The sequence below is a fragment of the Nothobranchius furzeri genome, chromosome 8 (genome assembly GCF_043380555.1).
Source record: "Nothobranchius furzeri strain GRZ-AD chromosome 8, NfurGRZ-RIMD1, whole genome shotgun sequence".
NCBI classification, from domain to species: domain Eukaryota; kingdom Metazoa; phylum Chordata; class Actinopteri; order Cyprinodontiformes; family Nothobranchiidae; genus Nothobranchius; species Nothobranchius furzeri.
Window position 1 is genome coordinate 61253760 of NC_091748.1, and position 14022 is coordinate 61267781.

The 14022-nt window shown below is 41.5% G+C and overlaps 1 protein-coding gene across 2 annotated transcripts in view; it reads left to right on the plus strand.

Annotated features, from left to right (window-relative positions):
- The window catches only part of atp13a3 (ATPase 13A3), a 34324-nt gene extending 20302 nt beyond the window's left edge, over positions 1 to 14022 (plus strand). Inside the window, exons 15-34 of one of the 2 annotated variants that reach the window (XM_015970673.3) lie at positions 32 to 93; positions 192 to 342; positions 1203 to 1322; positions 1442 to 1459; positions 1740 to 1893; positions 2091 to 2211; positions 3505 to 3629; positions 4064 to 4221; positions 4904 to 5032; positions 5145 to 5224; positions 5443 to 5485; positions 5586 to 5695; positions 7619 to 7715; positions 7796 to 7868; positions 7961 to 8138; positions 8267 to 8445; positions 8531 to 8619; positions 9235 to 9315; positions 9925 to 10017; positions 13634 to 14022. In XM_015970673.3, the coding sequence (XP_015826159.2) occupies positions 32 to 93; positions 192 to 342; positions 1203 to 1322; positions 1442 to 1459; positions 1740 to 1893; positions 2091 to 2211; positions 3505 to 3629; positions 4064 to 4221; positions 4904 to 5032; positions 5145 to 5224; positions 5443 to 5485; positions 5586 to 5695; positions 7619 to 7715; positions 7796 to 7868; positions 7961 to 8138; positions 8267 to 8445; positions 8531 to 8619; positions 9235 to 9315; positions 9925 to 10017; positions 13634 to 13831 (2259 nt within the window). In that variant the 3' untranslated portion in view covers positions 13832 to 14022. The remainder of the gene's footprint in view (positions 1 to 31; positions 94 to 191; positions 343 to 1202; positions 1323 to 1441; positions 1460 to 1739; positions 1894 to 2090; positions 2212 to 3504; positions 3630 to 4063; positions 4222 to 4903; positions 5033 to 5144; positions 5225 to 5442; positions 5486 to 5585; positions 5696 to 7618; positions 7716 to 7795; positions 7869 to 7960; positions 8139 to 8266; positions 8446 to 8530; positions 8620 to 9234; positions 9316 to 9924; positions 10018 to 13633) is intronic. The other variant, XM_015970674.3, reaches the window with a different exon arrangement.

The following is a 14022-nucleotide window of genomic DNA, read 5'->3' on the forward strand; positions in this document are numbered from 1 at the left end:
TCTTCATCTTATTTTATTTTTCTTTTCAAAGACTGGAACTTTGACAGAAGATGGATTAGACCTGTGGGGAGTTCAGAGAGTTGAGAATGGCAGGTAAATTTGTGTTAAATATGGGATTATTTGTTTTTACATTGTTTTGGCTGTAATGTTTATAATCTAAAGTCTGTGTTCTTGTTTACCTGCCGCTGAAGTTTCCACCAGTCAGAAGAAAATGCCTACAAGGAAAATCTTGTCAAGTCCCCGTTTGTGGCTTGCATGGCCACCTGCCACTCCCTCACCAAAATAGATGGCCAGCTTTCTGGAGACCCTTTAGACCTCAAGATGTTTGAGGCTACCGGCTGGGTGAGTTCTCATGTAGGAGAATCTGTGAATGTAACACACACTGAGTCTGTCAGGCATCTTTAACTATCTGAATTTGCACCTTTTGTGTTAAGCAGACTGGATAGACTCACTACAGTCATTTAACACATCCTTCCATCTATTCTCTTCTGCTGATCGTGAGTCGGGTCAAGGTGTTCCCTGGCCAGCCGAGAAACCGTCTTTAACACGATTGGAGGATTTTATGTTGCAATGAAATTAAAGCACATAAAAAACTTCATTTACATTTCCGTAGCTGCGAGTCATGTTCGGTGAAACCTTTGAGTTACAACTGTCAAACTAGCAGTTGTGAGAGTGTGTGACAAACCCTGAAGAACACTGTCCTCGTCGGCTGCAGATTTGTCATCTATTTAGCTGTGGGTATTGTGGTGACCTCTGGCATTTACATATTTTACATGTTTTTATTGCAAAATGCTAAATATTTTCAGCTGTGAGGATCAGACAAACACTCTGCTCATATAAATATAATAAATTAACAGGAATTATTAAAAAATGTCAGAAAATTATTAGAGATCATCATATAGTTATTAGGATTTATTATGAAACTCGAGAAAAAATCTGAAAACGTTCATCAGACAGTCTGCAGTTTGTGGTTTCCAAGAAGTTTATTTTGTGCTTTTTTTTAAGTTTAGAAGACAAGCATGCTTGTCAATATGGCCGATGAGTTTAGGTTTTTTGTACTAGTACCTATGAGCCCCACGTGACCATCTGCATACGTCTTTTGTATATTTATTTATTTATTCTTTTTTGTGGTGCACTTTTAAGATCTTAAGTATTTTAAAAAAATAAACAAGTTTAGATATATATTTTTAATGATGTTGTAGATCCTGGAGGAAGCCACTGAAGAGGAAACGTCTCTCCATAATCGGATCATGCCCACTGTAGTTCGACCACCAAAGCAGCTGCTGCCCCCAGAACCGGTTCTGTCAGCAGAACAAGACATGGTATGTACACCAGCCTCGCATCAAATACCTCTGCTATACACACTTCACAACATCTGTTTCCTTCTCTGTATTTATCGCTGCTCTGTTTTGATATTTTGCTTTTTTTTTTTTTTTTGTAGGAACTTTATGAGATTTCGGTAAGTAGTCACATTTTTTTTCCAAGTTATTAAGTCAAGGGATTAATTTTCTCCCTCCTGAATGTAATATATGGATTAAAAAAAGTGTAGCTAATATAATATTGTGATTTAATGAATGTTTTTACTGTTAGTATTTTCAGCTCTGCTCTTATTTTTGTAAGCTCTTTTTAAAACTTGAAGGTTTTGTTTTTGGGTTGGCGTTGTGTAAATGCCTTTTAATAATTTCTATCTAGGTAAGAGTAATTTTGTTTTTTACCTCTTATTTTCTGTCTTTGTGTAGTCGGTGTATGAAATCGGCATTGTGCGGCAGTTTCCTTTTTCCTCGGCGCTTCAGAGGATGAGCATTGTAGCTCGTGTGCTGGGGGAGAAGCGTATGGATGCTTACATGAAGGGAGCACCAGAAGCTGTGGCTAGTCTTTGTAAGAAGGAGACAGGTGAGGTGTCCTGAAACAATGTGGTGACAAAGGCCTCTGTATAATCCGAGAGGTACGTCAGTCCTTGTGCAGGAAAAAAGGGATTTAATGTCATGAAGATGTGATTTAAGAGAGAAAGGTTGGACATGCATTAAAAACATGGATGTGTGTTATTTTCCTCCTAATTTTCTGTTTGTTGAAAACAAAAATTCTTCTAGTTCCAGAAAACTTTGCAGAAGTTTTGGAGAGCTACACTAGGGAGGGCTTCAGAGTGATTGCTTTGGCTCATCGTCGTCTGGAAGCAAAGCTGACCTGGCACAAAGTCCAGAACATCGGCAGGTACGGTTTTACATAATGTTCAGGCAGCGTCTAGTCTGTTTTTTTTTTTACAGGCGGGTCCTTAAAAAGTCTTAAATTTGCTTTTCCAAATTTAAGGCCTTAAAAATCCTTAAAAATGACAAATAATCCTTAAATACAGTTTCCAAAAGTCTTAAATGACCAAAGACCCAATAACCAAGATTATTTTATTTCTATGAAATTTTCGTGACTTTCTAGTTGGTGTTCAGCATTTTTTTTGTATGATGTTGGCGTAAGCGGAACCGTACACATTCAGTTGGTTGTGAAAAGGCGCTAATTTTAGATGAGCACATTAGCTGGTTAAGCTAGTGGGAGCTTGCGCCATGGGGAAGTGCAAGTTTAATGGTATCTGGATGGCTAATCCCACGTTCGCAACGTGGTTGGCACCGGTTCCAGGCAATAGCTGGAAATTATAGCTTAAATTTAATTTAAAAAATAGCTTAAATTTGGTCAAAGTGGCCTTAAAAAGTTCTTAAGAAGACCTAAATTTGGCTCCCATAAACCTGCAGTTACCCTGTAATTACATAAAGTCAAGAGGGTTCAGTTGTTTTGTGTTTTCTCAATAATTAAACATTTTCAACTTCACATGTTTTTATTTCTGAAGTTAAAAGAAAACACTTCTGTTTTACCTGTTTTTATTTAGCCTGGCCTGCCAGACTCGTCCTCTGTCTATTCTACTCAGAGGACGAGTCTGGATACTCCGAGGCAGAGATCACCATGAGGGGCGGGACTAGCCAGCTCCAGCTCTAAAATAACCAATCAGGCAAAAGACTGAACGGATGACTGTATCGTGCGACGTGGAGATGCGGACGTTTTTTTTAGCTGTAGTCAAAGATGGCGTCTGGCGACAGCGCCAACATGTTTCTTTAGAAGAAAGGCTTTTAGCGCTTCTACTTGTTGCAGTTTAAAAGATATGTTCAAGTCATTCAGAACAGAGGAAAGAACTGCAGCATACGCCGCTTCAGACGCCATCATCTTTGTTTTTGAGACACTGAGCGTTGCAGTGTGTGATGTACGCTGCTCAGCGCTGATTGGCATGGTTAGTATCCTCAGGGGGTGAAGTGATTTGAATGGGAGTGTTACCAGGCCCTTTGCTTCCCATAAGGAAGCTTTGGCATGGCTGGCCAGGCTAGTTTTTATTGGCTGCAACTAAGGTGCTTTTAGTTGAGCAAAGATTTAGTCGAGTTGTTTTCTTCTGTTCCCCATTTAGAAGAACACATTTTTGTTGTGTTTTCACTTGTATATTAAATTATTATTATTGTTGTTGTTAATTAGGGATCACATAGAGTCAAACATGGAGTTCCTGGGTCTGATCATCATGCAGAACAAACTGAAGGCTGAAACTCCAGGAGTCCTGCAGGACCTTCATAAAGCCAACATTCGCACTGTCATGGTTACTGGTGAGGACAAATTAGATTTGAGAAATATTACAAACACTGAAAGGAAAAACATTTGTTTTGGTGCAGAGTTAGATTTATCCCTGTAATTTATTTTTCTCAGCTGCACCTATAATCTTAGCTAATACATTTTCTTGGCTGCACTGTGGAGCTGGAGCAGGGTCGCTCCAATGTGCACTAGATGTTCTTGTCATTTACTTGAGATTTCCCAACAAACAAAACGTTTTTAAAATTTAAACATACTAGATGGTTGTTAGCCATGTTATTTTTTTCTGCCTTCTACTTTCCCATCAGAACTGTTTATTGGGATTGTTCACCACTGCTGCTGTGTAATATAATCTTTATCAGTAGAGCTGTGTCTTGTCTCCGCTTTGTGCTGCCAAATCATATTTAGAAGGTGTGAAATTTTGTGAATAACTCGATCGTCCTCTTTCCAGGTGACAACATGCTAACAGCCATCTCTGTGGCCCGTGACTGTGGAATGATCCCCCCTGAAGACAAGATCATCATAGCTGATGCCCTTCATCCTCATGATGGACAAGCTGCCAAAATCACATGGAGATATGCAGACAAACCCCAAAAACCACGACTGGAGGTGAAGCAAACTGGGCTAATTAATAAAAAAGGATTTACCTGACGTGGTGAAGAGAGAGCTGAGTCAGAAGGCGAAGCTCTCGATTTACCGGTCAATCTACGTTCCTACCCTCACCTATGGTCGTGAGCTTTGGGTAGTGACCGAAAGAACGAGATCACTGATACAAGCGGCCGAAATGAGTTTTCTCCGAAGAGTGGCTGGGCTCTCCCTTAGAGATAGGGTGAGAAGCTCGGTCATTCGGGAGGGGCTCGGAGTAGACCTGCTGCTCCTCCAGATTGAGAGGAGCCAGTTGAGGTGGCTCGGGCATCTTGTCAGGATGTCTCCTGGACGCCTCCCTGGTGAGGTTTTCCGGGTACGTCCAACCGGGAGGAGGCCTAAAGGTAGACCCAGGACACGGCGGAGAGACTATGTCTCTCACCTGGCCAGGGAACGCCTTGGGATTCCCCCGGAGGAGCTGGCCCAAGTGGCTGGGGAGAGGGAAGTCTGGGCCTCTCGCCTTAGGCCACTGCCCCCGCGACCCGACTCTGGATAAGCGGATGAAAATGGATGGATGGATTTACCTGATGATACAAGATGACAGTCATTGTTCATTTCCAGTTGTTCAGATCTGATGGAATGGTGAAAGTTGCACCTTTACTTTTTAATAATTATTGTCTAAATCGTACTTGTTTGATTTTAACAGGAAATTAACATCAATTTCGAGGATGTGAGTCACGTAGAGGAGCCAAAAACACAAGAAATGTACCACTTTGCTATGAATGGAAAATCGTTTGCAGTAATTGCTGAACATTTTCCTGATATGCTTCAAAAGGTACAAAGAATCTTCAAATGAGAACGGACATTTTTTTGCTGTAATCGGTGCTGACATGCTCTAATTGCAACCACTGTTCTTAGGAATGTTGTAATTGTGTCATTCTCTGTAGCTTGTGCTGCACGGGACAGTGTTTGCCAGAATGGCGCCTGATCAGAAAACCCAGCTGATTGAAACACTGCAGGGAGTAGAGTGAGTGTTCAAGTCAAATGCAGGACATACTTCTGAAAATATGTATTTGATAACTGGTCCAAAGGTTCTGTTATGTCCTACGAAAGCTGTGAACTACGTAACCATCAGCTAAAGAGTCCACTGAAATTGGATAACCAAGAAGATGATGTTTAACATTATACAAGGTCCTAAATTAGAAGTTGTTACATGGCATTTTTTTCTCATCTTTTTTTTTCCAGTTACTTTGTGGGGATGTGTGGAGATGGAGCAAACGACTGTGGGGTGTGTATAGATGGTTGTTTAGGATCTAGTAAAACGGCACCACCATGTGGTGGACATGGTTAAGTGCAGTTTATATACGCTTATGTCCTCCTTTTTTCAGGCACTAAAGAGAGCACATGGTGGGATCTCCTTGTCGGAGCTTGAAGCCTCCGTTGCTTCCCCTTTCACCTCAAGGACCCCCAACATCTCCTGTGTCCCAAGCCTCATCAGGTCTCTCCTTCACAGGCTAATCCATGTTCCCCTGTTCTTTCTGTGTGTGTCTTTGTTAAGCCGGGCCTACACTGTGCGAGTTTTTCACTTTTTTGAGCCGATTTTCCACTCGTGCGAGAATCCACCAGATCGGGGCGAGTTTTGCGCTGAGCGTCGTGTAGTGTACAGGGGGTTACGAGAGGCGATTAACACCACGTGACCAGCTACCGATCAGCAATCGTGAGCTCGCACGGACTTCTGGAGTGTTTGATATTTTGCTCGTTCTCGTGAGTGTTGAAGCGGTGCAGCGAGCGGCTGCGACCCAAAAAGTACCAGAACCGCTCTCGGCGCATGCGCAATCATGCATCAACACCGCTCGCCCGCTATTTCCCTAGTAACACGTTCGTTTTCATTTCTAAATTTTTTTTTACACAGTGACGAGGATTTTCAAGAAAGCGTGTTTGTCTTGTTCATGTCAAATTAAAGTGATCACAAAACACAGATTTACTTTCTTTATTTCGTTTTCCTCATCCAACCCCCATAAATCAAGACCAAAAAGTCTGACGTGTTGTGTAAATACTGCTATTTTTAGCATATTTTTTAGGTCCGACGTGTTGCTACCAGATGTACAGTGTGAGCGCATGACTCGTGAGATCTGTCCTGTGAGGAAGTCGTACAGTTTGAGCTGAAGCTGAGTGCTAAGAGTGGAAAAAGTCGCACAGTGTCCGCCCGGCTTTAAGAAACAAAGCAGATGGGAAGATCTTTTTGAGTTTTGGAGGGCTTTTCTTGGGGTTAAACAACATGTCATTAGAGACAGCAGTAGCTCAGGAGGTAGAGCGAGTTGTCCAGTAATCGGAAGATTGCAGGTTCGATCAGAGAATGTTACTGTTGTGTCCTTGAGCAAGGCACTTAACCCACCTTGCCTGTTGGTGGTGGCAGTTTGTGAATGTGCGTGTGTGTGTGAATGGGTGAATGACTGATTGTGTTGTGAAACGCCTTTGGCGGTTGTAGAACCCTAAGAAGGCGCCGTGTACAGGCCATTTACCGTTATGTCTTCTCTTGTAAATGTACACTCGTAATGTTTCACATAGGGAGGCTTCGATCAGACCACGTGATATTCAAAGGATCTGGAATTGGGTGGAAAAGATTGGATAAAATCTCATTGAAATTTTAAATTAATCCTGAGATGGATTTTTCAAACTTAATCACAAAGGCTTGGTTTCAAGTTTAACAAGTTTCACTATGTTAATGTGGCAAGGTGGAGAAACGAGGGCCCGGGCGGGATTTGATCCCGCCCGGGCCCTCGTTTCTCCACCTTGCCACATTTGGCGTTGTTGGCAGGATCCATGTAGTACTGTCAAGTAGGTCCATGGATGTGAAGTTTGTGGCACTCTGTGTGGGAGCACGAGGACGTGCTTGTGGAAAGAGGGGGGAAGATATGGCAGTGTGAGCATCCTGTCACAGTGTCCCGATTGATCGTGCGCCCTGGCTACTTGGCCAAGAGGATGTCCCTTTGGCTGACTGGTTAGAGCGTATGACTCTCACCCGGGAGTCTGGAGATCGAATCCCGCCCGGGCCCTCGTTTCTCCACCTTGCCACATTAATATATATCGTTTCATGGACAATGACAACACTGTCAAAAGAACGTAAAGCAGGCAGGGAATTGGGACCAAATTGTAGCTGTGAGCAAGCAAGCTAACTCTGAGCTAACATCATCGTTACGTTCCTTCTGTGTAGATTTTCTAATTCCGTTGTTTTCGGTTCTTTTCTATACACTGAGTAGTAAAGCTCGTTTTTACTGCTTTTTTCCAACAGTTTCGGCTAAACGGTTAGTAAAAATAGGTGTCACTCTTTTATTTGCAGCTATGTGCAATAATGACGGAAGGAATCAGTCTTTTCTAGTAGCCGTCGTTAAAGTTACGTTGTTTTTGTTTCCTCTCATAGGGAGGGGCGTGCCGCTCTCATCACCTCCTTCTGTGTCTTCAAGTTTATGGCCCTGTACAGCATCATCCAGTACATCAGCGTCACCCTCCTCTATTCGGTAGATGAAGTCCCCTCGATAAACTACTGCAGCTATAAAATCAGTTTGTTTGCAAATGATCTCTGTTCTTTTTGTCTCAGATTCTAAGTAACCTTGGAGATTTCCAGTTCCTCTTTATTGACATTGCTATCATTCTCCTCATTGTATTTACCAGTAAGTACAGAGGAACTAACCAGTTGTAAAACAGGATAATTTTCTTTTTCTCCATGTTTTATTTGGTGTTTTTATCTCTTCCTGCTCCTCAGTGAGTCTGAACCCTGCATGGAAAGAGCTGGTCTCCCGCCGCCCCCCATCAGGACTGATCTCAGGGCCTCTGCTGTTCTCCGTGTTGACCCAGATCCTCATCTGCTTGAGCTTCCAGACTATTACATTCCTTTGGGTCCGACAGCAGCCCTGGTACACCACTTGGACTCCTCTTACAGAGTGAGTGTTGCATGTGACAAATATCAGGTCATTGGTCTCTGAATATTTTATAACGGGTTCAATCTCGAAAAGTCCAGTTTTGCCCTAAAGTGCTCCAGGATTAATCCCGACTTTCTGTCCACATCCAGTGTTTGCAACCTCTCTTCAAACCAAAATTTGTCTGACCACAACGACACAGAGATAGACGAGCACAACATCCAAAACTTTGAGAACACGAGCCTCTTCTACGTCTCCTCCTTCCAGTATCTCATTGTTGCCATCGTTTTCTCCAAAGGCAAACCTTTTCGGCAGCCTAGCTACAAAAACTGTACGCCTCATCTAAATACTAATGAATATATGCTCCAGTACTTTCTCCTTTATCTTTAATGTTTGTGGTTTTCTCTTCTTCTCAGGGCCTTTTGTACTTTCTGTTGTGAGTTTGTACTTTTTTCTGCTGTTCATCATGTTTCATCCCGTTAAAGGCATCGATGAGTTTCTAGAGGTGGGTAAAAGCAATTTTTGCCATTTTAAATTGGCTAATATTTTTAGAACTTGTTGGTATTTAGGGTGAAAACTTTCCTTTTCTTTCCACCGGACGTGAAAGCGTTGCAAAACTTACTTTCTGCCATCGTAGTGAACTGTTTTCTTTCCATCAACAGCAAAGTTGGATGCATCCCAGAAGCACTAATATGCTTAGAGACTATTGTTTACACGCTATGCTTCCAAAACACATTAAACTCTGCTGTTTAGACCAGACAGGAAGTCAAACACAAAAGAAGTATAAAAGTTTCAAAATAAAAGTCCTATGCAGATAAATGTACATCATTTACTGTTAAAGCCCCCCATAGCCGAGGTAAACAGAATAGAAAAAGAGCCACGGGCCGTTATTGGACACATGCAGCTGTCTTTGTCCTTGCTTGTTGTTCCAATTCTCGCCGGATCAGCCGTGTGGAAGGTTTTCGCTCCCACATTGCGTCAGAATTGCTCCCGGTTGGAAGGCAGCTTGTGGGCAAAACGCTTTCACGTTCAGTGGAAAGCCAGGGTACGTTTTAAAATAATGGTGCCTTTATGGAGTGTTCTTGTCCACGTGTTGATGAGCATTTCTCTGTTCATACAGATAGTTTGTGTTCCATTTGAGTGGAGGGTAAAGCTTTCCCTGGTCATTGTAGTCAATGCTGCTGTGTCTGTTGTGGTGGAGGTAAGACACACTCGGTGACATGCAGTCCTGGTAAATGTTTTTGTCATGTTCAGTTTTTGATTTCTTTCATGCAATGTGCTCATCTTTGTCTTATTTACAGTTAGATCAGTCCTCGTTTGAGCAGAAACTATTTTGTAAAGTGAAAATAGTTTTTCATGGTGGATTTAGGCACTTTTGAGAATTCCTAAAGCAGTAAACTATAGACAGATGCGTTTTAACAGTAAAATAGATTTTCCTGTGTAGGTGTTAAGTTTATGCTAACTTGCCACGCTTCAGCCAGTGACATCACCGTCTCTTGCCTTCCTTTTTAAATGGCTTCCTTCACATACATGCACTACTTAGCATCTGAATTAGATGCTGTTCTTCCTGAGTCACCGGTGCAAATTCCACTTAACATTTTAAAATAAAAATTTCTAACTCAGCACAACTCTTTCTGAAGCTAACAAATCCAAACTTCTTTTCACTGATATAATTATTTGTAATGAGAGCCACCCATTGTACCATAGCTTTGTTTTACAAATCAGTTAAACCTCTGTGCCAAATGGAGGAAAGGTGAAATCAAATTAGCCTTTTTGTAATTCTCCCCTGCCCACTGCGCTATCCCCCTAGACCTTCGTCCTTGATGTCGTCTTATGGAAGCTTGTGTTCAGCAGAGACAAACAGAGCAACTTTGGCATCACCCCTGCTGCCCCGACATCACAGGTTGGGAAAATCTGACACCTTCTGCTGTAGCCCTTTCTCGCTCCTCGTGTGTGGTGGTTCCTTCCTTCCTTCTTTCTGTCTTCACTTCTCTTTCTAATGTCAGAGCACAGCTTTACTAATACAACATGCATGTTAGAGACATCAGCCTCTTTCTGACCTTTACTCTGTCTTTCGTCCTCCTGGTGGACACTCTGTTCAGGGGATTTACCCAGATGATGCAGCTATTCCTCAAATTCTGTTACTGACACCTCACTAGATGATTAGAAACAGCAGGAGAAATTATTAGGTTTAATGGATTATGATTGGAGATGAAATTTGAACCTTTTATTTTCAAGTTGAACTCTGGAAGTGTCTAAGATGATTCACACAAAGCAGGGGTTTGTATCGTGCTTTTTTTAAGGCTGATAGGCACATTGCAGAGAAAAGCAGTTATCAGCTGTGAGTTATATTTTAGTACAGCTTATTTGCCCCCCAAAAGTCTAGATGAAGTGCAAAATGAGAAAAAATAAGTTTAGTGATCTTTAAATTAATTTGAGCCAAATGTTTGAAAGACACCAGAATACAGTGGGATGTGAAAGTTTGGCCGGCCTTGTTCATCTTCATGATTTTCTTGTTTAAATCATTTTTCAGTTAAATATATCCTATAAGAAAGGGCATCTAGTTGGGCAATTACATATTATATTAAGTTATTTGCACGATACTCAATCCCCACTTGAAAAGGATCATCTAGATGGAGAAGTATGTGGAGTCCTGAGTGGAATCCTGCACATATTTCTCCAGCTAGATGATCCCATTCAAGTGGGGATTCTGTATCACACAAATAAGTTGACAATAAGTTTCCTTATTCTTTGAACATTCTCTAAGGAATAGCAACATGGGGGGTCTCAAAACAACTCTCAAACGACCTGAAAACGCAGATTGTTCACCATCATCGTTTAGAGGAGGGATACAGAAAGCTGCCTCAGAGATTTCAGCTGTCTGTCTCAACATTTAGGAACGTATTGAGGAAATGGAAGATCTCAGGCATAGTTCAAGTTAAGGCTGGAAGTGGCGGACCAAGAAAAATCTCAGATAAACAGAATCATAGAAGGGTGAGAATAGAGTCAACCCACAGACCAGCGCTAAAGACCTACAACATCATCTTTCTGCAGATGGAGTCACTGCGTCGTTCAACTAGTCAGTGCACTTTACACAAGGAGATGCTGTATGTGAGAGTGATGTAGAGGAAGACTTTTCTCTGCCCACGGCACACACACTGGGCCACTTGAGGTTTGCTAAAGCACATTTGGACAGGCCAGCTTCATTCTGGAATAAGGTGCTGTGGACTGATGAAACTAAAACTGAATTATTTGGGCATAACAAGGGGCGTTATGCATGGAGTAAACAGAACACATCATTCCAGGAAAAACACCTGCTACCTACAGTAAAACATGGTGGTGGTTCCATAATAGTGTGGGGTGTGTGGCCAGTGCAGGGACTGGGAATCGTGTTAAAGTTGAGGGACGCATGCATTCCACTCAATATCAGCAGATTCTGGAGACCAATGTCCAGGAATCAGTGACAAAGCTGAAGCTGCACCGGGGCTGGATCTTTCAACAAGACAACGTCCGTAAACTCTGCTCAACATCTACTGAGGCATTCATGCAGAGGAACAAGTAGAACGTTCTGGAACGTCCATCTCAGTCCACAGACCAGAATATTACTGCAATTCTGTGGAGTGAGCTAAAGAGAGCTGTCTATGCTCAGAAGCCATCAGACCTGAATGAACTAGAGATGTTTTGTAAAGAAGAATGGACCAAAATACCTTCAGCTAGAATCCAGACTCTCATTGGAAGCTATAGGAAGCATTTAGAGGCTGTTATTTCTGCAAAAGGAGGATCTAATAAAAAGTGAGTAAATTTATTTTTTTGTGGCGCCCAAATTTATGCACCTGCTTAATTTTGTTAAAACAATCACCAATTTATACAGAAAAATCATGAAGATTATCAAGGCTGCTCAAACCCTTGCATCTTACTGGATTGTTTAGGCTATAATAAGAAATACTTAAATAAAAACAACAAAGCTAAGGATGTTTTTGAAACCTTTAAAACAGATTTGTAACAGTTATTTTAAATGAGAGCATCCAGTAAAACCTGAAGCTTTCAAAAGAAGTCATCACAATTGGTTATGATCTGCAGTTCTATCCGTATACAAGAAGCGAGCCGGCTAATATTGAATGATACGGATTTTGTCCTTTTGGTAGAAAACTGTAATTAATAACCAATCTGATTATTATAAGGCTCCGTTTTGTGGTTACTTTCACAGATGAAACTTGAATCAAAGTTTGGAATAATTTTCTTAAGGGTCTTGTTCACTGAGAAACCACATGACTTGTTTTCAAAATAAGATCGGTCACTCTTCGTATCACAAGAGCAGTGAGCGTGAAAAAATTCGTCAACCCACATGGCATGTGTTAGTCAAGGAACATTTATAATGATTCAATCAGAAAAGCCAGTCTCTTCTACGTCACAGGGAAAATTACCCCTCATGGCCCCGCCCACCTTGGCTCGTCACCACACAAGTGATTTTGTGGCTAGAAAAGAGCGGAGCTAGTAGAAGCTAACCATTAGCATTAGCAACTCTTTACCATTGGGCAACACGTTCAGGCTTGTGTTATTTGTGGAGCTAAAACATCAACATTGCATTTTGTTTATTTATTTATTTATTTTACCAAAGAAAGAAGATTGAATGAAGGCAGCAGAAGAGTCGTGTTGCTGTCAGTCGGTTAAAGATGAGGTGTTTTCATATCATTAATATTAATGAGTAAGAATAAAAATCCCATCATTTTACGACAACTTCCTTCCACCTGAAACAAGACCGCAGGAGCTTTTGGTTCATTCATTTCATACTGGAGACTGCTGCAGATTAATTGAACGAATGAGTGAATGAGACCTTTAAGGCTCGGTCAACTGCAGAGCATTTTATCAGCATACGTCATTGATGGCAGAACATTAACAAAAAAAAAACACTTTTTTTCAGTTAAAAACATTTAAAATTATTCACTTTTTTCATTTAACTCCTCATCTAGACATTTTTATATAAAAACGTTGTTTTACTCCTCGCTAATTTCTCAGTTGTTTCCTAGACCTTTATCTCCTTGCTGCTCCTCTTCCTGTCGGCTGTCTGCAGCTATTGAGGCTTATTTGCTGCTCTCAAGTTCCCCTGTTGGGTCCCAGCTGACGCTGTCTCCACTCTGTCTCTCTCCTCCAGGATATTGTGATGTTAAATAATTCTGAACCCATATTTTTTGTTGTTCAGACTTACTTTATAGATATTTTTTATCGTTAAGCAGCTGCTGTATAATCTTTGATTTAATGTTTGACCCCATGAGCTTTTTTTTTAAGGAGAAGGCTCAACCTTTAAACTGTTGACAGCCACCTCCATCAAGTGCTGGTTTCTGTATTGAATGACTTGCATGTATGAAATATGACATTGAGTTTTGCATGCAGCAGATATAGTAGCATGCCTGATTTATCTTTAGGTTGAAGAAACATGAACAAAGTTTTGTTCCAACTCTTTCATTTTTCCTTTGTATGTTTTTAATTTCATATCTGTGTTTACGTCATTCATTTTTCAGGGGGTAATTGACCTACGTGCACACAAGTGTTTGTCCTGGCTGTGCTGCCCATATAAGAAGGCGCCCAAAGCTCGGTACATGCATCTTGCTCAGGAGCTCAGCGTGGACCCCGACTGGCCCCCGAAGCCAACCACCACCACTGAAGCCAAGCCCCGCCCAGACAACTGCTCTTCCTATCAAATCATGATTGGTTCCTAGCACTCCCCATCCCCACATCTCCATCCTCCATAGAATAGAAGAAACAGGCGTGTTTGATATTCTTGAGCTTATCAGGATAATTTTCTGCCTTCACAATTCATACATCCAGTTTTTTGCTAGTTTTGCAAAAACTGGGTTACACAAATACCAAATAAACTTCAGATCCACATTGTTGTGGGTGTCTTTGGCAC